Here is a 25,749-nt window from a genome sequence, read left to right as displayed (position 1 = left end):
ATACACACATGCACACCATAGGCTAGAATCTATGTTTACATATACACAATGAAACATTGCTCATCTATGAAAAAAAATAAAATCAATTTGTATGAAAATGAACGATCTGGAAACTCTGATATTAAATGTGATGACCCAATCTGAGAAAAACAAAAACTGCATATTCTTTCTCCCCCATACGCGGACCCTAATTCCTTTCAGAGAAACAGGGGATTCCCCATTATTCAGTCCGTTGCTTGGAGACCATCCCTGAGCCGTTGACCCTCCACACTCCCACAGTAAATCTGTAAATAATTTCTGTTTGAACTCCTATCTCTCCTATATCAATATCTCTTCTCCAAGACCCAGTCCCTTTCCACCTTTAAGTTAAGTCTGACTGATTCATCCTCATGTAGCCCAACACCGCAAAGAAGACCATTGCATCAGTGAGCTTGAGATGTAACTCATGCTCGCTCAGCATGCCCTGACTTCCATCTCTAGTGTCCTATTGCTCCCACTGCCAAAGAAAGAAAAGATGGACACACTTTCAAAGAAAGGCTTTGTTCCTACTTGGGACAACATGGCAGTGCAACGGAATGGTCAGACTGGAAAGAGGATCTCCAAGCAGCCTTTCGGGGACCATAAGGGAATGTACAGACTGCCATTTCATCCTAATCATATGTGTTTTATACATGTTTACATGTTTATTATAACTCTAGCATGTTGAACAGATTCTTTAAGAATGTATTTCTGAGACATGAAGACCTTAATGCTTGATAGACACCATAAATTGTATCAGAACTGTAATATTATCAAAAGTCAAATAGTGAAGTCCTAAGTGGGTCCATCTTTAATCACTGTCATAGTTAACAGTAAGAGCACTGAAAAAAGAAAGTGTTGTGTAAACAAACAGATGTATTTTGTGTTGAAATTGTCAAGCCCCATAAAAAGAATATTAAATTCAGAAGAAGCTTGCCTTAGGTTAGTTCACAGCATTTACATTTGAAGATTGCTGTTATGCCCTGAAAGTATCTTTAATGGAGACACTTATAGAATACTCTTGGACATCTCATTTACCTGAGGAAGGTGGAATCGTCATAGAGAAAATGACATATTTTAACTCATAATGTGGGCTTGAGAGGTGACTCAATAGATAATGCTTGCTACATGATTATGAAGGCCAAATATATGTTTAGTACATCAACTTACACTAAAGAGATAGCACAGTTCATCCAATGAACAGTAGACATCAGATTCATGGCACTGTATCGCTAGGATAAAGGTTAAGAAACCATGAAGTGCAGCCACAAGCTACTGCTAACCAGAAACAGAAGGACTATCCTTGCCAGTAGGTTACAATGACCACATGCACTTGATGAAGTTCAAAAGGACTTTGAATCTGATGTCTAACATCTCTCCAGTTTGTTCAGTCTAGAACAGAAATAAACATCCATTGCAACCTCCTGGCTGCCCCATTATTGTAGTTAGATTACTGGGGGCAAACAATCTCTGTTTAGAGTCCAGGTCTATGGAGGGAAGGTGCTAACATGGAGCTTCATCTATACCGGAACCAGATACAACGCATAAGCTAGGATTCAGAGCTTGATGACGGGATTGGTGATAGATGAGACTTTTGGCATCTTGGAGACATGTATTTTGCATGTAGAAAAATACAAAGAATGGTAACCTGAAATTGAATTTAAATTTCAAACCACAAACTCTTGTAGTTCCCATATGCATTCACCTCTGTAATATGAGTTTGTACTTTCTCCCACCAAAAAGGGTAGAACTAATTTTTTCTTCCCTTAAGTTGATCTCATATTGTATTGATGGGATTAACAGTGCAGCAATAATGACCTTATGTTCTGATTCCAGGTTTTAAGACAGCAGCTAGTCCACCTTGGTGTCCAGGATCACTGTCTGAGAATTACTGTACCAGAAAAGCAGTCTGTTTCAGAGCCCTGAAACGTCACATCTCACAGTCATCGCCAACTGTCAAACAAGTCAGCTTGAGTACTGGAGTTCAGCCAGCGCTGCAGATGAGTTCAGCCCCAGGAGAACCCAGGGAGTCCAGCAAGCCATCTGATGCTCACGTTCCTCTGTACCCCAACAAACTTCAGCACATGGTCCTCATGGGAAGAAAGCTTTCTCCCCGGATTGTTCCCCAACCACCTAACCTCCTTCTTGTCACATTGTCTTAGATAGGTATCTTTTAAAAATCTATCCATATTTGCTTATAACTAACCAGACAAGCATGCTCTGTGACCAGAAGTGACTGGTTTTTTTTTAAATTTTTATTTGTTTGTTTATTTTTGAGATAGGGACTCACTGTAGCCCCACCCTACTGATTTAGAACTTGCTATGTAGACAACATTGGTCTCAAACTCAGAGTCACTTAACTGGCCTCCTGAGTGCTGGCATTAAAGACTTTTGCCACCATGCCCAGCCTGTCCATGTTTTAAGCCACAAAACTGTGGAAGGGTTTGTTATGTAACAAAGATTAACTAAAATAGTTTACTTATGTGACAGACTCATTAACACAATGTGTGTGTGCGTGTGTGTGTGTGTGTGTTCTTTCTGTGATGAAAAGATTCCAGGTATACTTCTTTGGTCTCATCCTCTGGGATTTTGGTGTTCTGATGAAATTAATAGCAAGGAAAAATGCCAAGAAACGGAAATCAGTTACTGTGCCTAAGACCCAGCATGAACTAATGGCAAAGCTGGACAGAGACAGGGGAACAAAGATCCACAGACTCTCAGAGAGAGTGATGCCCTTGAGGAAAAGGGGACAAAGCACACTTTTGGGACCCTGAATGCTCTGGTTACTCCTTCCATCCCTTTTCAAGTAGTTGCCAGTAAACACAAACTTTTCTTAAGACTTTGAGAATCAGAATTATATTTCTTTGGTATGTAAAGCCAGTGACTAGAACCAAAGAACCCGGTTTGTCAAAATCACATTTCAGCCAGGAAGTTGTGGTGCATGCCTTTAATCCCAGTACTAGGGAGGCAGAGGCAGGCGGATCTTTGTGAGTTCGAGGTCAGCCTGGGCTACAAGAACTAGTTCCAGAATAGGCTCCAAAGCTACAGAGAAACCCTGTCTTGGAGAAAAATTCATATTGCAAAACACAGTAGTGCCCTTCACTTTCGATGTAAGGCTTAAAGGGTAAGAAGGAAAGAATTATCTAAGTCCCTAAGATAAGGTTTCTTAGCCCCAGCACTTTTGACATTATGAATGAGATAAAACTGTGTGGTTGTCCTTACCATTCCAGATGTTTGATGGCATCCCTGCTTGCTGCCTTTTAGATGCCAGCAGCACCCCAAGCCCAATGGGGCAATTAAAGACACTTACAAGCACTAATCATTCCTACTGGAGGTCAGAATCATCTTAGTTGATGACCTAAGCTCTGTCCCAGGCATGCACATGGGCAGGGACCAGCAGGAATCCTGCCTGTTGCTGGCAGGATAATTTTTTTGAGACAGAGACTCACTGTGTAAGTTTTCAATTTAATTTCTTTTATTCCCACACTATTTATCATATTTGGCTATTTCTACAGTAAATCTGCTTATTTGGGTAAAAATCTTTGTTCTTATAATACGGTGTTTGTAAAATGCCAAAATTCAGTGAGGCTAAGAACTTCAGTGGAAGTTATTTAGAAGTTATATAACATTAGCCAACCTAATTGAAATTTTACATGATATCTGACATATGTTGTCAGTCAAATCTAATCATTTATGATAGAAAAGAAAAGGGTGGGGAGAAGGTGTGTCTATCCTGATATTGTGTTTGGTTTATGTTGCTACAATAAATGTAATTTTTGTTTCAAAAAACACAGGACAAATTATAAAATATAATTGATAAGCTTGAGGAAGCTATTGTTAGCTAAAAATACAATCTGTTGTAATTTTCATAACATTTTCCACTTGCCATTCTCAGCGAAGGAAAATTAGACGGTATATTTTGTTAGTTGAATAATTGTATTTGTTAGGTGGAAACAGTTAAGCATGGATGGTTTAGTAGCACACTCATCAGATGATGTACGCTGGCTTAGCTGCAGGGATGAAGCTGTGGGGAAATACTTGGGTTTCGTGGGACAGCTTTACCCTCCTGAGGAAGCACAGTAGTGAGAACCCTAATCAAAACTATTTGTAATCTTATTTTTATCTGACCTAATGTGAATACTTTTCTCTGAAGGGGTGTAAATGCCTTTTATTCCAGTTGAGGGGCACACATAATAAATGTCATGGGTGCCATGTGACAATTCTTAGACGCTGGGATGGAAAACAGGGCTGCTGGCCTGGATGTCTTCACAAAGGTCTATGTACAGGACAGTGGTGGAGATGTGTACCTGGGAGAGAAACAGTCATACTAAAGAGACAAACCAGTGCACATAAGCAGAGAGGCAGAGAGCAGAGTCTCCTGGGGCAGTGCCTGCTGGCAGCCCCTTTAATGCCCTTTAGGTCTGTCTAAACATAATAAATTGCAATTGTTTCAGCAAGTTTTCCACACTTGGGACATCCTTTACTTATGGATACAGCTGCTGTGTGCTGCAGTTTTTGCAGAGAAAACGGCCACACAGTGATGCGACTAGAACGCATTGTGTCTGCAGAACTGGTGAACTGACACATTCCTGCAAGTTCATCTCATTGGATTTCATAAGGGAACCGCTGACAGAGCCTGTGTCACGGACCCAGATATAAACTAGGAAGCTAAAACAAAGTGGAGGTTAAACAACAAAGATGCCACTATGGACCTGGAGGGACTGTGAGGAGAGAGAGACAGAGAGACAGAGACAGAGAGAAGGGAGGGAGGAAGGGAGGGAGGGAGGGAGAACACCCTGTGAACTCTCTTCCACGAGAACATAAAGAAATTGACCTCACAGAATTGAGGGGTAGAGTGGTGGTTACCCCAGGCCAGGGAGTGTGGTAGTAAGGAGGGGTCAGTGGTCGTGGATAGTATGAATGAATTCTGGTGTTCTATGGCATTATAGGGTAACACTTTTGATAATAATGCATTACACCCCGAAGAAGCTCAGCAGTACATTTAGACGTACTCCTTATAGATGGAGATGAAAGTTAAAAGTGACGTTTATGTTAATTGCACAAACTCATTATCTAACCTATTGAAACATCCAAACATTGCCTCATAGTATGCAAGCATCAGGTGCCAGTCAAAAATAAAACGAACTTTAAAAGAAAATAGATAGATGACTATTATAAAGAAAACTATAAGTACAGATATTTATAAAATATAATAAAGTCTAAAAAATAATGAAATTTAAAGTAGTTGATATTCAGATTTTCAGACTCTTACAATAAGTTAATTTAATTTTAACCAGGCATATAAACTCATTTTTTTTTTGGTGTGTTTGTGTGGCACTTTTCCCTGGACCCATCTCGTGTGCATCAAACTGAGAAGATGGTTTGGTGTTCCTGAAGTCTAGCATGGAATACAGAAATCAAAAGAAATTGCAGCACAGTCCACGTTTTATGTGAGAAAGAAAAATTAACTGCAGCAGTGTGAAATACTTTATCAGGTTAAAAAAGTGCAAAAACGTGACTGTTACCGTGTTGAAGACAATGTGGGTGAGGAGATGCCCCAGCCAGCTCCACCGTGTGCTAGCAGGGGAGCTTTGGGGACTACCACTGCTGCAGCGGAGGGTTTCTTCTATTCAGCTACACGAGAATGGCATGAAGACAGCTGATTCTGCTGTGTTTCCAGCTAGCGCGGAGGCTCAGAAGAGCTAGGCCATTGTGTCACATGCCAAAAAGTCATTTCACACACAGATGAACTGCCCTTGATTCTGTCAAAACGCCACAACCATGGACTCCCCTTTTCTGGTCAGAAGGAAGTGGAATATTGGAAGTTTCCTGAAATACCTTCATACAAACACATCAATGTTAACACATGAACATGCTAAAGTTCAGCCTAGTGAGATGGCTCAATGGGTAATAAGAGGCACTTGCCACCAGGTTCAGTCTTCAGATCCACATGCTAGGAGTACATACTACATACATACATACATACATACATACATACATACATACATACATGCACAGTACAACTCAAAAGAGTTGTACATGCATTATGTTGTACTATGAACTCTACACTCTACACGTGTGCAGTGACACAGGTGTCCCCACGAATACATACACACAATAAATAGATAGATATGAAGAACTATCTGTGGATCAGAACACAGTGTTTTATTCAGTGTAGATGAGGAAGGGGGATGTAGTAGATCACACTATTAAGGAATGTAGTACCTCAAAATCAGTGCAGGTTTTAAAAATAAACAAATATTATTTCCCAAGAAAGTATAACTTTTCTGTAATGTATGTGTTCAATATTTGGCTTTTGTTTTTTTTCTTATTAAACTTTACCTTTTATCTTAATCGGGTTCAAGTTTATATTTTCATCTTTTGAGATTCTACATTTTGCATTATTGCTAATATTATTTTTCGTTTTTACTTCATGCCAAGCTTCTTTTATTGCCAGACATCTTAATTTTTTTTATCATTTTCCAAATATAAGTAAAATAACTTGCTATGTTTTGACTTTTATCTTATGATGTCCATCCCTTCGAGATGCAAAAGACATTACAATGTTAACACTCACTAGGGATGAGATCAGGTGCCTGATCTACAGAGTGAGTTCCAGGACTGTCTCCATAGCTACTGAGAAACCCTGTCTCAAAAAAAAAAAAAAAAAAAAAAAAAAAAAAAAAAAAAGAAAGAAAGAAAGAAAAGAAAAACCTAAGAGTTTAAAAGAGTAAAGTTAAATACAGAGTTAAACCGCAATTTAATAAGACATGTTGAAAATTTCAGTCTCAAAATGTTTCTTCCCAGCGTGTGAGCTCAGGACCCTGAAAGACTTCACTGGGTCATCAGTCGTGTAATGACCAACATGACCACCAGAGGGCTGTAGCTCCCAGCTGCTTCAGGAGTGTGGTGCCATCCTGACGTTTCTGTCAGTGAGCATCTTCCACTGATATCCATGACCCCATGCCACATCTTCTCACAGGGACTTCACTGACAGATAGCATCAGCTGTTACTAGTGGATATTTTGGGTCCCAGCCCAAAACCATGCATGAGTAAGCTTATATGTGATGTACTTGTGTTTATATTTGAGTAATAAAATTCTATCATTCAGTTAGGGCCTATGTGGCTGGCATGACATTGCAGATAGTTATCACTTCCCTTCTCTGATTCAAACATTGCAACAGCTCAGTAAGGCGACATCAATACCTGTCTATCCCAATTAGTCCTCCTACCCACTGTAGCTAGGAGGAAATGTCACTCCTTACATCTGAGCCTCTTCCTCCTAACTCAGAAGAAAAGGCTGTGTTAGAGACACCATGAGGACAGCTGAGCCCTTCCTACCTCCAGCCCAGCTGCATAGTTTGGGATACTGGGGCTAGCAAGGTAAATCGACTTGCCCAAAGAGACACGGATGACACCAAATGACAAGCCATCCACATCTGTCTAGTGCCCGAACCTGGGCTTTCAATCACTTTGCTCCACTCTCGTGTACTAATTGCCCAGAGAAGTTTCCAAAATATTTTCAGATAAAACATCTGAGCCAACAATAGGCAAGATAGACACTATTCTAAGCTTAAAGACAGGTGATCCAGTGTCCAAAGTAGTGTCTCAGCAAGTACAGGCCTAAGTCTAGGGAAATCCTTCTATCATCGTGGCCCCCATTTCCCATATAAGCAACGATTGGGTTAGAACACACCTGAGTGGTAGATCTGACTGCTTATCTAAGCCCCATGTATTCCAGCATCTTTCTGAGCTAAAAAAAAAAAAAAAGTGCCCTGCCCCGTGACATTTTGACTGCCTCCCTATACTCCTCTCACTTTTTCCATCCTGATTCTCAGTCTCTCATTGCTGCCCTGGGCCCCTCATCAGGAAACAGAGTGCAGCCAGATGTTCTCAGAAGCTGGCTTGTGTAGGCGCCTGCAGCGTTGTTTCCTGTCCACACATAGCCACCTTTGCAGCTGCCCCGTAATCATGCGTATCTATGGAAACTCTCTCTGGAGAGAGGGTTTAGCGGATGAGCTCTCAGTCACAGCGTTAGGGGTATAAGGAAAGCAGGACTGCGGGGAGGGAGAGGCCGAACCGAGATGCGATTTTATCTCTCAAGTCCAGGTAGTCTTGAGTTACGCTCTCAATAGAAGCAAGGAACAGAGACTTCATCTGTTGATCAGTTGCAGGATATGGGCTCTCTGGAGGGGAGAGACTGCTCAGAGGTGGAGGGCGAGTCCTGATTACCTGGCAGCTTCAGGGTGATGGAGAATGAGTGTTCCGAACTGGAGGACAAGCCCAGCCTGTACGGCGGAGCGCCAGCTGTGTTCGTGGCAGTGCTAGTTATTAAGTCCAAAGGACAAAGAGGGCTGCAGCTCTCATTTGTCGCATGTCGCATTAGAGACATTACATTCAGAGGGAATCAAGTGTTGCCCCCCAGGTGTGCTAGACACCCAGAGCCAAGCCCTTTATCACCACGACACGCTGCCCCTTCCACTTACTTCAATGTGCCTAAGGCCCTCTTGGTGTGTCTTGGATTCAAGACTGTGAACACATTGGTTGGTGCAGGAAAAAGAAGAAGATCACAGCTGTCAGTCAGGAGACTGCCAGTTACATCAAGTCGTCTGAATAGTCCAAGCACATTAGCTTTCTGATTACTTAGAGTTTTTTCTTACTGATTTATACACTTCCTAGGTTGAACCAGCCAGGCCTGTTGTGCCTTTCCACACTCAGAGACAGCCAGCACGGCTTCTGACTTCTCTCACCACGAAACTCCAGCAACTGCTCTCTACTTTGCCTCTCTCCTTGACCACCATGTCACCACCCTTCCACGTTGGTGTTTCAATGCAGGAGATGCCTATGTCTCACCTGATAAAGGTGGTCATCCAGGAGTGCACAAAAATTAAGAGCTGAGGACTTACCAAGGAGGGACGTGTAACGTGCTTTTTAAAAAAATTGTGTGTAGGGGTCTGTGATGTGTGTTGTGTGTTGTGTATATGTGTATGGTATGTGTGATGTGTATTGTGTGTTGTGTATATGTGTATGGTATGTGTGATGTGTGTTGTGTGTTGTGTATATGTGTATGGTATGTGTGATATGTGTTGTGTGTTGTGTATGTGTGATGTGTGTTGTGTATATGTGTATGTTATGTGTGATGTGTGTTGTGTGTTGTGTATATGTGTATGGTAGGTGTGAGAGCGGGTGACCTGCTGAGGTCAGAGCTATCGGATCCCTTGAGCTGGAGTTATGAACAGTTGGGAGCCTGCATATGGATGCCGGGAACCAATCTCTGGTCCTCTGGACAAGCACTGTGTGCTCTGAACTCCAGAAACATTCCCCTCTCCCACCTATCTTCGTTTGTTTTTGGGGGTTGTTGTTTTGAGGCAAGGTCTCAGTATGTAGCCTTGGCCAGCCTAGAACTTAACTACATAGGTCAAGCTGGCCTCCAACTCATAATGATCCTCCTGTCTCTGCCTCCCATGTGCTAGGATTGAAGATGTGCCCCACCATGCCCAGTCTTAGTCCTACTTTTATTATTTGTAATTAATTTAATTACATGGAAGTAAGTTTATCTACATGTGGGTAAGTGCACATGGATGAGAGTGTGCACGGATGTCAGAGGTGTGGGCTCGTCCTGCCGTTAGAGTTATCGGTAGTCGTAAGCTGCCCAATGTGGGTGCTGGGGATTGACTTCTGATCCTCTACAAGAGCAAAGGGCTGGTGTTGTGGAGACTCCTTCAGCCAATAACCTTGAATACTTGTTCATTTGGGGTGTGGTCTCATGTACTATAAGTGCAGACAAAAAGCATGTGTGGTCGGTCCCCTTTACTACGGGAGTCGGCTCCCAGTTCCCAGTGCATGCAGAGAACTGTGGATCACCACCCCTACTGTAAGTTTGTCTCCAAATAAATAAGCCTTTGTTCTGCACCATTCCCGGCTACTGTGGAACTCTTTGATACTTCTACAGCCTCTTCTACCCACTGAGCCATCCTTTCAGCCCCTAAGAAGACCACTGAATGAGAACAAAGCTTCTGCCTGGAACTTACTTCCTCTGGTTTTCTATAGGCTCATTATTCTCTGTTGTCTTAAACTAGCTATCTTTCAAATTCCCTGAGTACAGGTGATGGACATCCCACCGACGCAGATGGGGGATGAGAGAAGGAAGCAATAGAATAAGAAATCACAGAAAGGTATAATTTGCAGAATATCCATTCCCTATAAAAGGAACTGTATTGTATTCTTTTGCTACCAGGCTTGGTTGTACTTTTTGTTACAGTCTTTATATCTATGTTCTTCCTTTTGTCAAAGCCTAAAAGTATTTTTAAATCACATCCTTATAGTCTCAGCCCCATTCCAGTATTTTAATACTATTGATTTTAGAAGGCACATCATTTCATGGAAATTCTGAATGATTAGAACCAAAGAAATCTTAGCCAAAACTCTGCAAAATATAAACAAACTCACATCACTTGATAAATGTGTGACTGAAGCTGTTGAATATGATTAAATTACATGGCTTACATGGATGAAATTTTGAGAGACTAAATAAACTAAAGGGCTGTTAACATTTGGTATTTTTGGTATAACCAATTAGTATATTCCAAATTTTAACCCGTTCATGATTAGATATTGCATTTTATTTAAAAGCCATAAATCTGCATCAGAAACGGCTCGCCTCGGTGGCCTGGATCAGAGCAGCAGAGGACTAGCATGTGCATGTTTGTTTCCCAGTTAGAGGAACTGACTCTCATTCCTTTTCACGCACTGTGAATCAGTACTGAGCAGTTTCTTGTGATGCCACAATCCCAGCGTCAGGACTATTCCAGTGGACCCAGGTCCTGTTCTACTTCAGCTGAGGCGGGCTTTCATGGACGCAGATGAAGGCCTATGCTAAAACTAGCACAGCTGCTGTGGGCTCGGAGTTCAGAATACTCTCTGTGGACTCCATTGTCAGGTTCATCACAGTGGACAATATCTCTGACCCTTCTCAATGTTACAAGACAGACCCTGGGTACTCAAGCAATAGATCCATATATTCCATGATCTAACCACCAGTTGATCCTGCTTTAAGACACCAGAAAAAAGCCTTTAGCTGGTCTGCCTGCAATCTTTGGACTGAATGACTGGTGGGTAAATAGTTTTGTTTTCAAAGACTGGAAGAGGTGCCAGTGACTTCAAATTCTTAGTCACCAAGAGACGCCCAGAAGATTCACAAATAACCTTATGATACCATAAAAGGGGCAAAATAAATCAATAGTAACTCTAAAAACATGGAGATAGATGAACTTCCTGGCAAAAAATTCAAAGTATTTTTAAGGAAGAGATAAGAACTGTTCCAGATAAAAGCTGAGGGAGTTCATCACTCTTAAGTCTACCTTAAAGAAATGCTAAATGACTTGTTCAAATAGAAATAGAAAATTATTATAGTATGAAAATATGAATAAGAAATTCACTATAAAGCTAGCAATATAGGCAAATTTAGAAACACCCAGTTACTGTGATGGCCATGCAAATAACTGTTAAGCAAAGCAAAAACTAAGAACAAAAGTAATTAAGATAACTATGATTATGATAATGTGATAATAGTTAAATGAAAGATGCACATTGTGATGTCAATAACAAGGCATGGGAGAAGTTAAAACAGATTTTTAAGAATACAGTCAAAAGTTTACCTTCAGAATGTTTCATATAAATCTCCTGTTAACCATGAATGAAAAGATAAATAGAGTTTATAGAATTTTTTTAAACAAAATATAAAGGTGAAAGCAAGCATGTCCTTGCAAACAATCATCAACTCACAAGAGACAGAAGACAGAGAGAACGGAAAGGTGGGATGGTCTGCACGGCGTTCAGAAAACAAGAAGTTTCCACTTCCATTCAGAAGTGGAAAACACAAGCCCTTATTTACTAATAACTTTAAACACATATAGGTTAATTACTTAATTAAAATACATAGAATTCTGGGGACAGAGTTAAAAGATTCTACACTAGATTAACGATTAACCTAATAGTACATATAGGCTGGAGTGAATGAATGGACTAATGAATTCTAAGAAAATTGTGAATAAAAACGATCAAAGGTTACAATATATGTATCAAACAATATATACTTTAAGTCAGAAATGTCACATATTATATAATGACAAGCATTCATTAATAGTCAGGATATAACATATTGTGTATTTATGGGTGCTTCAACATTGGAGTACTTAAATATATACAACAAATACTAACAAATGAAGGTTGACATAGATTTCTATATATCACTTTCAGGACTAGACAGACCATCATGACAGAAAAATAAAGAGTGGCAGACTTGAAGAACACCTTAAACTATAAAAAAAACTTTTAAAATGCATAGGTAACTGACAAGCGACAAAGAGCAAAACTGGATGAATCGTCCTTACTAATTTCACATTGTCTTGTGACGCTACAATCATCAAATTATACAGTCTTGAAATAGAAACGGACACAAGCAAGGGACAGGATAGAAAACATGGGGAAAAATCATGCAAAACACAGTGAGTTAAATTTCAAGAAGGTACTAAGAATATACAATGGAGAGAGCATCTCTCCATTAAAAGATGATATGAAAACAAGGTATATACATGGAAAGGATAGATTGATTTGTACCTTAAATTACACACAAAAATCCAACTTAAATGGAACAGGGATTTAAATATTTCAAACACCAAAGGCCAAAATACTACCAGAAGGATACATTAGGTAAAAAGCTTCTTGACATTAGTCTGAGCAATAATTTTGTGAAAAGCATTTTCCCACACCAAAAGTTAGATGGGATTATATCAAATGGCAAAGCTCTAAAAATTCCGTCCAGCAAAGTGAACAATCCACAGAGCGAAGAGTCTGCCTATGGGCAGGGAGAAGACTTCCACAGATCATATAACTGATACAGGGTTAATATCTAAGATATGCAAGAAATCAACTCCAGAGCAAGAAGCACATACCCTCATGTTAAAGGGACAGAGAATCTCCCCAAATATTATTGAAAAGAGGACATAGAGGTAAAATATGAGATGAAAGCGACTCAACATCAAACCATTAAAGGGTACAAATAAAAAACACAGTGAAATGTTGACATCACAAATGAAGGGTGACCGTTACTAAATAACTAAAGAGAAGTGTCAAGAAATAGTATAGAGGAAAGAAACTGACGCTTCCTTGTGGGTGGAAATGTTGCACAGCGCAGCCATGATGGGGAACAGTGTAGAAGCTCCTCAGGAAGACGATAACTGGACTTCATATGATTGGACCTTTTCAGCTCTAAGATACGTGCTAAGGTGATGAAATCAGTGTGCTAAAGAAATGGCATCCTCTCCGATGTTCATGCAGTGTTTTTATGTAAGTCTGAAATCAATTTAATTGTCGATTAGTGGACAAATGGATAGATAAATGGATCATAGACAAATTATTGATAGATGATAAGTAAATAGAAAGTAGATTATAGATAATAGAGAGGTGGAGAGATGACAGCTAGAGCTATTTAGCTAGATGATAGAGACAGATAGACAGAAGATAGAGTCCACATTATTCAGACTTCATAAAAAGTAAACTATCATTTGTGATATTTTGAAAGATACAGAACAGTGTCATAGAGAGCAAAAGAAGTCAAATACAAAAAGACAAAGATTATATAATTTCACTCATGTTTGGAATCTGTAGAAGCTGAATTCAAAGGAGCAAAAGGAGGAATATAGGTTGTCAAAACTGGGGGTTGAGGAACATGGAGATATGCTGTCATAAATACCGAAAAAATGAACAAGACCTGCCAATCACCTGAAGAAATGATGAGCACAGAGAGAAATTAACTTTAGATGCTTAAAACTGGCTTAGTAGATTTTAAATATTTTCAGCACACACACAGTAACTTTGTGAAGTGATGATACATTAATTATGTTGATATTGATAATCACAGTGTATATTGCTCAAAATATCAAGTTGTATCTATCATTCACATACAAGTTATTTGACAGTTGTAACTCAATAAACTCAGAAAAAAAGAAATTAGGAAAAAGTTAAAGATATAATGAAATAATTCCATTATATTCACATGAAGACATGAAATGCAACAAACCACTTAAAAGTTAAAATCATTGTATAAGAAATAAAAAGAAAATAGATCCGCAGAGAGACAAGGACAGTTTTTTGTTCTGTGAGTCAGGTCTCAGTAGCATCATTGTTTATCAGTTTGAGGTATTCCTCAGCTCTGCCAAAATGGCTAACCTTCATGCACTGATGTCTTGGATTTTAGATGCCATTGAAGAATCATGACAATTTTTGCTATTCAGGCTTTTATTCCATACCAAACCTGCATGTAATAAAAGTTTTCCAAATCCATAAATACACTATTACCATTCACTTTGCTTCTATTCATTTTAGGTTCAGATGCAATAATAAGAAAAACATACTCAAACTTTATGGGTTATTTTAAAGTCCACTCCAAGCATTCTTTACATTTTTGGTAGCTGTGAATCAAGATGAAGTAAAACAAGCATTCACACGCATCCAAACAATCACAGCAAACCGTACCTTTGATCGCACCTGGAGTCCTGTAGTTTGCTTTCCTCATATTCTGCTTGTTTTACTGACTTTTGAGAGTTGGCGCAACTCAATCAGTATCTAAACCAAACACCGCTTTCACTAAGGAAACGTCAGCTTACTTAGCAGCCCTCTCCCTCAAGGGTCACTATAGCAACCGTCTGTCTGTGCAGGCATTCTCTTCCCATTCCTCAGCCTTACCCCCTGTGCGCACACCAAATGCATCACTCCTGTGCCAGTGTTTCCGCAGGAGCTCTTCACACATCAATTTGTGAAAAATGCTTCAGCAGCATTTTCGGTGTACATAAAAAAAAAGGGTCATTTTCCATTGTATAATTCAGAACTTGGTTGTTGTTATGCTACGCTCTTATTGCTAATTTGATTATGACAGTAATTGCACAACTTGTATAAGAATCAAATCACCACGCTGTTCACCTTGGACAACACAGGGTTGTGTCAATTAAATCCTAACAAAGATAGAGAAAATAAAACGTGAATAACTTCTAAAGGTTTTGTTTGTTTTAAAATAATCATTTATATTAAATAAGAACACCCAGGATTCTTACTTTAGAAATATATTCTTAATGTTAATTTTACACTATGGGAGAAGAAATTACATGAAATTTTTTTGTAGAATATCACAATGCTGTTTAATTAATTAATATTTACATGGGTATAATAGTGTTTGTTCTTATTTGTTAGGTAAACTTCCTGATTTTTCTACAAACATATAATATTGACACTCACATTAAAACTATTATTAACATATTTGCATAGCAAGGCATCAGGATAAAATTATTATATATTTAATAATGTATTAGAGCAAAAATAGAGATTTTACATTATTTGAGCATAGAAAATGTCAGTTAAGAAAAAATGTCATATAAGAGGCAAATGTTTGGAGTGAAAAGACTCTGGTGGTGTTTAAACATTCCATATATTTCCCAAGGCAGTTCAAGGCCAGGTCACCAAACAAAACACATTCCTTGACCTAAAATTTCCATACAAAACAGGAATCGACCAGAACCATTCTTATGTCTGCTAATCTGATGCCCAAACAAAAATGAATCAATTCATATGATTTTCCCATGTATAATAGTGATACCTATTGTTAATATCAAGCTTATAAGTGTCCTGGAGTTCTCGAAATAAAATATGCTGACCATCACAAAGAATATAACAGCTAATCTTCATTCAAGCAGATGGAAGCCATACATTTTTTCAGCAGTAGACCTGGGGCTTTGGGAAGGCCACATGTCTGACTTGGACCTGAAGCCATGTCATTTACTATGAGACTTCAAGAAGCTGAATAGACTACATGCCTCAGTTTACCCATTTGGGGAGAGATGTCCAAATAACATCACAAGCCTTACTGAACCACAACAAAGATTTCACCTGGTGTTTTAACATTAGATTATTTTTGAGATTTCTGTATGTTTATTTTATTCACATGGGTCATTTTCCTACATTATAGGTCTATGCAGCCTGTGCGTGCAGGGCTTGTAGGAGGCAGATGAGGGAGTGAGATCCCCTTAGAGCTGGAGTACAAACGCTTGTCAGTCACCATGTGGGAGCTGAGTCCTCTACAAGAGCGGAAGTGTTCTTAACTGCCGGGCTAACTCTGCAATCCCTTGCCTAATGCTTTATAGAAATTCTTTGTACAGTTTTTCACCTTGACCCTGTTCCTTAGTCATTGTTATTCCTTATTATCCAGACTTCAGTTTATCTAATATTTGTCACTAGAGAAACACAGACCCCTACTTTCTAAGAACTTGCTAGTGGACTATGCTTGAGCAAAGACAGGCAAGCTCAGCCATCTCTATAGGTCAGAAGGAACCAGAGTATTTAAGTGACTCTTTTTCCTCTACTTGCTTCATAATATCAAGAATTGGGGCTTTTGGGAAGTTTAGACATCCCAGCATATATTTCCTGAGCAAATCTGAACCATTATTCTTCCTTTATCTTAATGTGTTCAGAGCAAAGAAGCTGAGCAATCACAAAGTTATCCTGAACCTTTAAGGACAATGCACCCCGTCTAGCATGCACCCCCAAGGGGGCAGCATTTGTCCTCTGGGGTAGCCCATTTAATGGCAGAGAGAAGATAGACTGGAATATTTTCCTTGTTCGCTGTCAGGGGTAGTTCATTTTCTCTGCTATGTCTCTCCCTATCCAATTTCAACATCGTCAACACAGACTCTTCAACTTTATCATTCTGTTCAGCCTCACTCGTGTTTAAAGAGGCAAAGGACAAGGATAAGGAACTTTAAATCACTCTGATCTTCCTTTATAGCCATACCATTGCCCCAGTGAAGTCGTGTCTGGGAGACCGAAAGACTCTTGGGGAACATTTCACTCCTTCCCAATTTCTCGTTTAAACTTCATCTTCATTTGGAAAGTAGCTACTCAGTGCTATAGAAGGGCTGTGGGAATGAGAAGCTGTCTTTAAAAGGCTTGCTGTCTAGGTGTCATGGGGACTTTCTAGTGGGAGGAGACACGGGGCAAGGAGAAAAAGGAAGATATGGAATCTGTATTCAGCATCCCTGAATGCCAAGTTTTCCAAAAGCTTTAGAAAGATTTTTTTCCTTCAATGAACACAAGTACATCGTGTGTGTGTGTGTGTGTGGTGGGAATTAATCAAATGGAGCCCATTTCCTCACCAACTTGTCTTCCGACACTGAACACAGAGGTATACTTGTGAATTGTAAACAAAGCATCTCTACCCATGACGAAAAGCAGTAGAAAGGAGCTTGGAAGGACCCAGGGTTGGAGGAGGCTGCTGGTTTGTTTTATAATAACCTGCCCTTTCTTCTTTAACTCTAATGAGCAGCCAACTTGTTCTTCCCTTTTATCTTCGGTTTGCTGGCTTCAAGGGTGGTGTTTCTTTTCAGGGAGACATGATAGCAACCTCAGGACGCTGTCACCATTTAGAAAATAACAGCAGCAGGGGGCAGGGCTGGAAGAAGGCAAAGGAGGAGACAGGAAGATTGGGGAGCAGCAAAATACAGACTCCGAGGCCATTTCGGTCCAACCTACCACCTTTCAAATGGCATAAGAGCATGCCGAAAGTAGAAAGTTGGCAGCAAATCTCAGGTTTATGGTGTTGCTGATAAGGCTTAGCGGAGCCCTTCAAGGATGTGTGGATGCCAAATAGACAGAGGTAGGAAGAGAAACCACGGCGGGACTTCCAGCAAGGTGTCTTCGGAATGGTGTCTTTGGAGTACCACTCCAAGATGAACCTCACTGCCAATGATGGTCACGGGAGGGATTCTCATCACTTAAGAGCGCACGCCTTTAATCCCAGCACTCGGGAGGCAGAGGCAGGTGGATCCCTGTGAGTTCGAGACCAGCCTGGTCTACAGAGCTAGTTCCAGGACAGGCTCCAAAGCCACAGGGAAACCCTGTCTCGAAAAACAAAAAAACAAAAAAACAAAAAAAAAAAAAGAGTATAATCTCAGAGGTCAGAAAGCACTGCCCAATGCTCTGCTATGCGCCTCACAAGAAAGAAAGTATCGTTTATCTTTCCAACATATTATTTTAAACATTGATTTTTAAAGTTTATTTTTAGAGTATATACCATAACCTTTTGACACATACACCCATGTACAGAGTGAAATAATCAGCAGTTAGGCATTATTTACCTTTTTTTGTATTTATATGTTTTTTAATTTATTTATTTATTAAAGATTTCTGTCTCTTCCCCGCCACTGCCTCCCATTTCCCTCCCCCTCCCCCAATTAAGTCCCCCCTACCTTTTATGTATATTAAAAGGAACTGAAATCTACTCAGAAAATTTCAGTATATTAATATGTTATTAGTAGTATTATCATCATCATTATTATTATTTGGTTTAAGACAGCGTTTCTTTATATACTCCTAGCTGTCCTGAAACTTGCTCTGTAGACCAGGCTGACTTGGAACTCACAGAGATCCACCTGCCTCTGCCTCCTAAGTGCTGGAATTAAAGGTGTGCACGGCCACTGCCCAGCTGAGTTAATATATTATTAGCAACTGTCAACAAACTGGATCTTAGATCTCTAGACTACTCATCCTAGTGTCCCACATAATTACAGCTTAGCACCCTATGGCCCAAGCTTTCCTGGGTTACCTTGTACACATGCCTCTGGTAACCACTGTTCTATTATTTCTACAAACTGGTTACCAGAGTTCAGAAATTTATGCGACATTTCTTCTATATCTGGCAATTTCATTTAGTTTAATGTTCTTCAGGTTCACCCATGTTGTTGAAAGTACCTGACTTTCTTTTATAAAAGCTGAATAACAGTAGCAAGTGCACATATATGTGTGTGTGTGTATATATGTATATATATATATATATATATATTTATAATATCATGATATCCCTTATTCATTAAGCCATATGAATGGAATGTTTGGCATTAACTTTTTAATCATGCTATTTAATGAAGCACAATCCCTAGCAAAATAACACAAACTTGAACACCATTTCCTTAACCTATTACGGCTAGAATGTTGATAATCGTAGCAGAAAAGCAGTATGTTGGATGAATCCTCCAGCTGCTCTGAAGTGCCCTGGGGAGAGGACTGGAAAGCTTCTATGGACACTTTTGTCTCCATCCTCATTCAAGGAAAGGCAACAGAAAAAGATAAGAGGATGAAAGTGTATGTTTAATGTCATGATGATGTTAGCTCCAAACTTCCCTGTTATCTGAAGGGCAGCTAGTTATTACGGCAGAAAAATTGGCATTTATTGACATTTGTGTGAGGGTATCAAATCCAAAACATAAAATGTGATCATTAAAGCAAAAAGAGTTTTCTTGGTGCTCTATGAAGATAAGAAGAGATGTAAGATCCCCTGCCCCCCACATACATACACACACACACACACACATATACACACACACATACACACACACATGCACACACATATATACACACAAACACACCATGATGTTTATCTCAGATATTCCACATACACACACATACATATGCACACACAATATACACCATGATGTTTATCTCAGATATCCCCCCCACACAATACACACACACATACACATGCACACACACACACACACACCATGATGTTTATCTCAGATCCCCCACACACATACACACACACAATATACACCATGATGTTTATCTCAGATTTCCCACACATACACACACACACACACACACACACACACACACACACACACCATGATGATTCAGAGTTGAAAAGTGCAACAGTGGAATGGCTATAGTACATTTCTTCTACCAAATATTAAAGTACATGAAAATGTGTATTTATTCCTTAGCACTTTCTGATAGCAGAGGAAGGACACGGCACAGAACAGAATGGAAAAGAAGGACATTTTGCTCTATCTTAACCGGGAAGATCACTAAAGACTGGTGCTGGCACAGGGATGAGGTGAGGGTGGAGCTGTGGGGGAGAGAGTACTGAAAGAGTTGTCTACAAAGGCGGCCATTTCAGGGCCAGGTAGAAACCTGGTGTAAGGGAAACTCCCAGGAATCTACAAGGATGACCCCAGAAAAGACTCCTAGCAAAAGGGGATCCATAGCCTGAACTGGTCACCTACTGTGACCAGGCAAGACTGCCAGTGGATGGACTGGGTCACCAACAAAGCCACATTACCTTCGACCTACAGCCTACCCTGCCTATAGGATGTGCTGGAATAAGGGGTGACACAGAGATTGTGGGAGTGGTCAGCTAATGACTGTCCAGCCTGAGGCCCAGGCCAGGAGAGTGAGCCCGCTCATGACACTGCCCAGAGTTCTAGGACCTAGAGATTGGATGGCTTATAGACCTAGGATAGAACAAAACATGAGTGGAGAAAAGAAATACTAGTGTAATACCTGGTAATAATACCTAACGTTATTCTGCTATTCTCATAGATTGGTGCCTAGCCCAGCTGTCATCAGGGAGGCTCCATGCAGCAACTGGTGGAAACAGATGCAGAAATCCACAGTAAAATACTAGGCCAAGCTCAGGGAATCCTGCTGAAGAGAGGGAGGGGATATTGTAGGAGCCAGAGGGGTGAAGGGCATCATAAGAAAACCCACAGAATCAACTAACCTGGGCTCATAGGGGCTCACGCAGACTGAATCAACAACCAGGGAGCCTGCACGGGTCTGACATCGGCCTTCTGTATATATGTGACAGTTGTGTAGCTTGGTCTTCTTGTGGGACTCTTCACAGTGGGAGCAGAGGATGTCTCTGATTCTTTTCCTGGCTTTTGGGACCCTAATCTTCATACTGACTTTCCTTGTTTAGCCTTAGTCTTTACTACAACTGGATAGGGCATGTTTTGTAGAAATCCATGGGAGGCCTGCCCTTTTCTGAATAGGAACCAAAGGGAGGTGAATGGGGGTACATAAGAAACGTGGGGGGAGGTGGTGTGGGAAGACAATGAGGCACATCTGCTCCTGGCAACATTAATCTACTTCAAGAGGATGATGGGTATCAAAGGGGCTCCTTAAGCAGTTGATTAAGCCATTTGGGCAAAAAAGATGCTCTTGCCTGGACTGTTGGGTGGTATGCTGTATGAACTTGGCATGCAGGACCCACAGAAAAATGACTGCTGAGCTTGCCTAAAGATGAGATCATCCTTCAGGGTTTCTGCTTCATGAAAGGACTGTCAGACATCTGCAGGACACAGAAGAAAGAATCTGATGAACTTTGTCATTACAAGGCAAAGCAGATCTTTCAAATTTCCTGCTTCATGAAAATATCTGCCAGATACTATGGACCTATAGGTTGAAGATGGATGCCCCATTGTTACAGAAGAACTTTGGGTAATGATCCAGCCAGCAAGAGGTCTCTGTCAATTCTAGAGTTTTGGAAGTTGCTTATAATGAACTTCCTGTTTACTTAGGTAATATTATATCCTTCTGGAGTCCTTGACAGAGTTGAAGAATAGATAGTTTTAATTATAGTTTTCCTTAGTTATAATAAAAGATAAAATAGATATAATTATTGTAACTGTAATTCTTGCTTGATACCTGTTTTTATATATAATTTACTATGTTAAAATTAAAACCTTCCCTTTTATTTAAACAGAAAAGGGGAAATGGTGTGGGAAGTCCTTTTGTACATGTGTTACTTTTATTGGTTGATGAACAAAGCTTCTTCAGCCTAAGGCAGGGCAGAATAGATTAAGATGGGGATTCCAAGCTGATAGAAAAGGGAAGAAGGTGGAGTCACGAAGATGCCATGTAGCTGCTGAAGGAGACAGAGGCCATGGAACCTTAGCGGTAAACCACAAGCCTTGTAGTAAAATGCAAAATAACAGGAATGGGTTAATTTAAGATATAAAAGTTAGCTGGAAATATGCTTAAGCTATTGGCCAAATAATATTGCAATTACTATAGTTTCTGTGTGATTATCTTGGGTCTGTGCAGCTGGAAAACGAAAGAGCAGTCTTTGACTGCAGGGAGGAACTGGGAGGAGAGGAGGGAGGGGAAACTGCAGTTGAGATATTAAATAATTAATTATTTTTTAAAAATCTAATAAAAAAGAATGTGTTAGCATTAAAACTTCTGTTTATAACTTCACTTTTCACCAAACTAAATTCCAAGTGGTTTGGAAAGTTGAAAGAAATGAAGTGACTAATAATAACTGCCCCCAAAACATAGTAAGAACCAAGGCTAACTGGATGAAGAGAGAACTCTGGGCCTGAAGTAACATAACAGCATGACCTCATTTGCTTCTTTGTTGCTTTTATAAACCTCTGACCAAAGCAAGTTGGGGAAGGTTACATGTAGTGACTGGTCATTGAGGGAGGTCAGGGCAGGAGCCCAAGGCAGGAGCCCAAGACAAGAGCCCAAGATAGGAACCCAGTGCAGGAGACTGAAGCAGACACCATCAGATGGAAGCGTCTTTCTGGTTTGCTTGACTTGCTCAGTTGCCTTCAGTCACACAGGTGCATCTTACCTGTGCATGGATGTCTTATACCCAGGATGTCATGAATATAAAGGCAAACATATTAGGGAAATATTTACCAAAACAGAAGTTAAAAACATAAGGTCAATGAGGAAAAATTTTGAAACCTATTACATTGCTAATATATAAACCGGTAGTTCACAAAATAGATTTTAAAATTTGTGAAACAAAGCTTAACATTACTGAAGTTAAAAATAGAGATTAAACAGTGAAATATGCATAGTACCACAGGAAATACTTGAACATAGAGATTTTTGAATATAAAAGAGCTTCTATTTCTAAAATCCAGAATGTTGATTCATTATTGGTTCTCAAAATGCCTGGACCAGCATCACTGGCATCACCAGGAAGCTTGTGAGAGAAATCCTGGGTACCACAGTAGCCTCCAGCATCAGATATGCTGTCTCCATTGAAGCGAGTCCCAGGGTGATGAGTTAGGGAGAGAGTTCTGTTGAGATAGGGCCTGAGCTCAAATCCCCAGCACCCATGTGAAAAGCCGGAAGTGACGGTGCACACCTGTGATCCTGGTATATATAAAGAGGGAGATAGAGACAAGAGGATCACTGATGTTCAAAGTTTAGGGAGAGACCCTGACTCAATACCTATGAGAGACAGCCACCGAGAGCACCTGATATCAACTTCGGATGTCAACTTCTGCTCTTCACATGCTCAAGCACATACATGCATGTTCACTTGCACACACACGCACACACACACACACACACAACTCTCAAGTGATTTTTATGCCTAATAAAGCTTGGGAATTGCTTCATGGATCATATATAGTAGACAGTTCTGTGAACTTAGCAGCAATTATCAAACTTTGTTTCTTTCTCCCTCCACTACTTGGGCATTAGTACAGATTCTTTCTGCTTCCTCGAGTAAATTATGATTACCAACATCTGCCTCATAATGATATCATTATGACCCTGGAGTTAATAATCAAAATGCACGCGAAACAACAAAACAACAGCCAGTTTTAATCACAAAGGTCAGAGGCCCTATTAAAAGCTGTTACTAATAGCATAAAAGGCACACTATTGAAAACAAAGAATGGCTTCTTCCATCTGTAGCAGGAAGAGAAAAGTAGGTCAGGATGGGGTTTGATTGCGATAAAATGACTAGGGGGGGAAGCAAGACAGGATTAAAAAATAAATATACATGAATCACATGAGGTATATTCTCAAGTAATTCTGAAAATTTAGAGTCACACATCTAGTTCATCCCCACAGAGATCTCTTGGGAGAAAAGTCCGGAAGTGTGAGATCTTATGCTCATCTAAGCTGAGTTAGACCAGGAGCACCTCTCTTCGAGGCAAAGCTTGTGTTCCCTTGACTTAGACATGCTGATAAAATATCTACAAGGAATAGAAAAAGTAGACAACACAGTGTGACCTAAAGAACAAGCCCTCATTTAGTGACCTGTGATCCGAATGCTAGCCTGTCATATTCTTCATGATTTTAGTCTAATTAATTACTTGTTGGATTTACACTTTACTGAACAACACGATTTTAAAACCAAAAAGCACAAGTCTATGAATTATCTCGCTGTTTCCTAGGCTGTCTGACAGCTTCCCTAAATTCTTCAGTGGGTTGTTGTTAATAAGATCTAACTAAATTATCACAAATTCAAAGCAAAGTAGATGAAAAGCGCAATCATATGTCTGTTTTTCCTTTTCTGTTCCACACTGAATAATATAGAAGTTAAAGTACTGATACTTTGTATTCATTGTGTAGATATGTGTTGGTCTAAAACATATCAAAATATTTTTTGTTATGTTTTCCAGCATTCCTCTGAGGCTCTTTCTTACACCCCCAAGTTTGGTTTTCATGTCAACAGTTTGCGGAGTCTAGCTTGTGTCTTTTGAGTTTGATAGATAGGAAGTCACTAAGCCCATGATCACCCCCAAATGCTGCCAAATGCATCCACCAAAGTGGCTAGATAGCTTAGCCCATCTTGAGAGGCCCAACCAGTCTTTCTACTGGGGACAGGGTTCATGGAGGAGGCCATTTTAGGTCTCCAGATTCATGGCGCTGGATCATTCAGCTCCTTCAGTCAGAATCACCTTGGGATGGTATACTCTACTTGCTCCCACAGGAATAGCAACCTTCAACCTGAGCAACTGCAACAATGGATGGTGTAGGAGGCCCTTCTGTAATTGTGTTGCTTTCATTGAGTTTTAAAGAAACTGCCTTGGCCTAGTTGATAGGGAGGAACTCAGGTAGGCTGGGAAGACAGAACAGAATTCTGGGGGGAAGAAGAGCAGAGTCAGGCAGACGCCATGGTTCTCCTGCCCGAGAGAGATGCTGGTTAAACTCATGCCGGTAAGCCACAGTCACGTGGCGATACAGATTATTAGAAATGGGTTAAATCAAGATGTGAGAGTTAGCCAATAAGAGGCTAGAGATAATGGGCCAGGCAGTGTTTAAATGAATACACTTTCTGTGTTATTATTTTGGGTGTAAGCTAGTCAGGCGGGACAGAACAAAGGGCCATGTGCTCCCTACAACAAATGGACCCTGCTCCTTCTACAGGATGCCTGGGGAGTTGTCCAGGAAGAGACATGGAGCATCCTCCCTGGACCCTTTCCTCCAATGGGCCCAATGGTAGAAGGACTCAGGAGACACTCTGCTTTTGCTGAGATTCAAGAAAATGTGGACGAAGAAAGACATGTCTCCCATAGGAAAGCAAGAAGGGAAGAAACTTAGTTCAGAAACAAAACTGCTGCTTCAATCTGATGTTCACTCTGGCTTTTTTTTTTATCCAGGCAGAAATACAGAGATGTTTTCCATTTTCTATTTCCCTGACCTAATTTCAGTCTATACAACACTGAATGCTACCCTACAGCGAGATTCCCAGAGTCACTACAAACCAAGGGAACAGAGACAGTCCCTGCTACTTTAGGTTTTGTTCTGTGTTGTTTGTTTGTTTGATTGATTTTTTTTTTAAAATCTGGGGCTGTTTAAAGCCAGGAATCACAGCATACCCTACTAGCCTTGCTTAAAAAACAAACAAACAAACAAACAAAAAACAGAAATCTTGGCAGTGATCTCCCCCTGAGAAACAATAGTTTTTAGTTGTACTGGGATGTTCATAAAAAGAAAATCAAGCAACAAAATAAAACATATAATAACCAGGGGAGCTAAGGGGTCCTTTATAAAGGGGATCATGCATCTATCTAGAATCTAGGGTGCCAGCAACCCTGAGCCCCGTATCAACAATGCTTCAGAGGCATTTCTAGAGGATGGATGGAATACGTATG

General features: G+C 40.2%; 1 protein-coding gene across 6 annotated transcripts in view; it reads right to left on the bottom strand.

Annotated features, from left to right (window-relative positions):
* The window catches only part of LOC101983738 (nesprin-1-like), a 191,322-nt gene that overhangs the window by 108,597 nt on the left and 56,976 nt on the right, over nt 1–25,749 (bottom strand). The window contains exon 1 of one of the 6 annotated variants that reach the window (XM_013352285.2): nt 14,555–14,698. The exons of the other annotated variants lie outside the window; for them this stretch is intronic. Coding sequence (XP_013207739.1) covers nt 14,555–14,594 — 40 coding nt within the window. The 5' untranslated portion in view covers nt 14,595–14,698. Of the gene's footprint in view, nt 1–14,554; nt 14,699–25,749 lie in introns of those variants that run through there. 6 annotated transcript variants of the gene reach the window in all.

The sequence above is a fragment of the Microtus ochrogaster genome, linkage group LG9 (genome assembly GCF_000317375.1).
Source record: "Microtus ochrogaster isolate Prairie Vole_2 linkage group LG9, MicOch1.0, whole genome shotgun sequence".
Taxonomy (NCBI): Eukaryota; Metazoa; Chordata; class Mammalia; order Rodentia; family Cricetidae; genus Microtus; species Microtus ochrogaster.
This window is presented reverse-complemented; position numbering and strand designations above follow the sequence as displayed.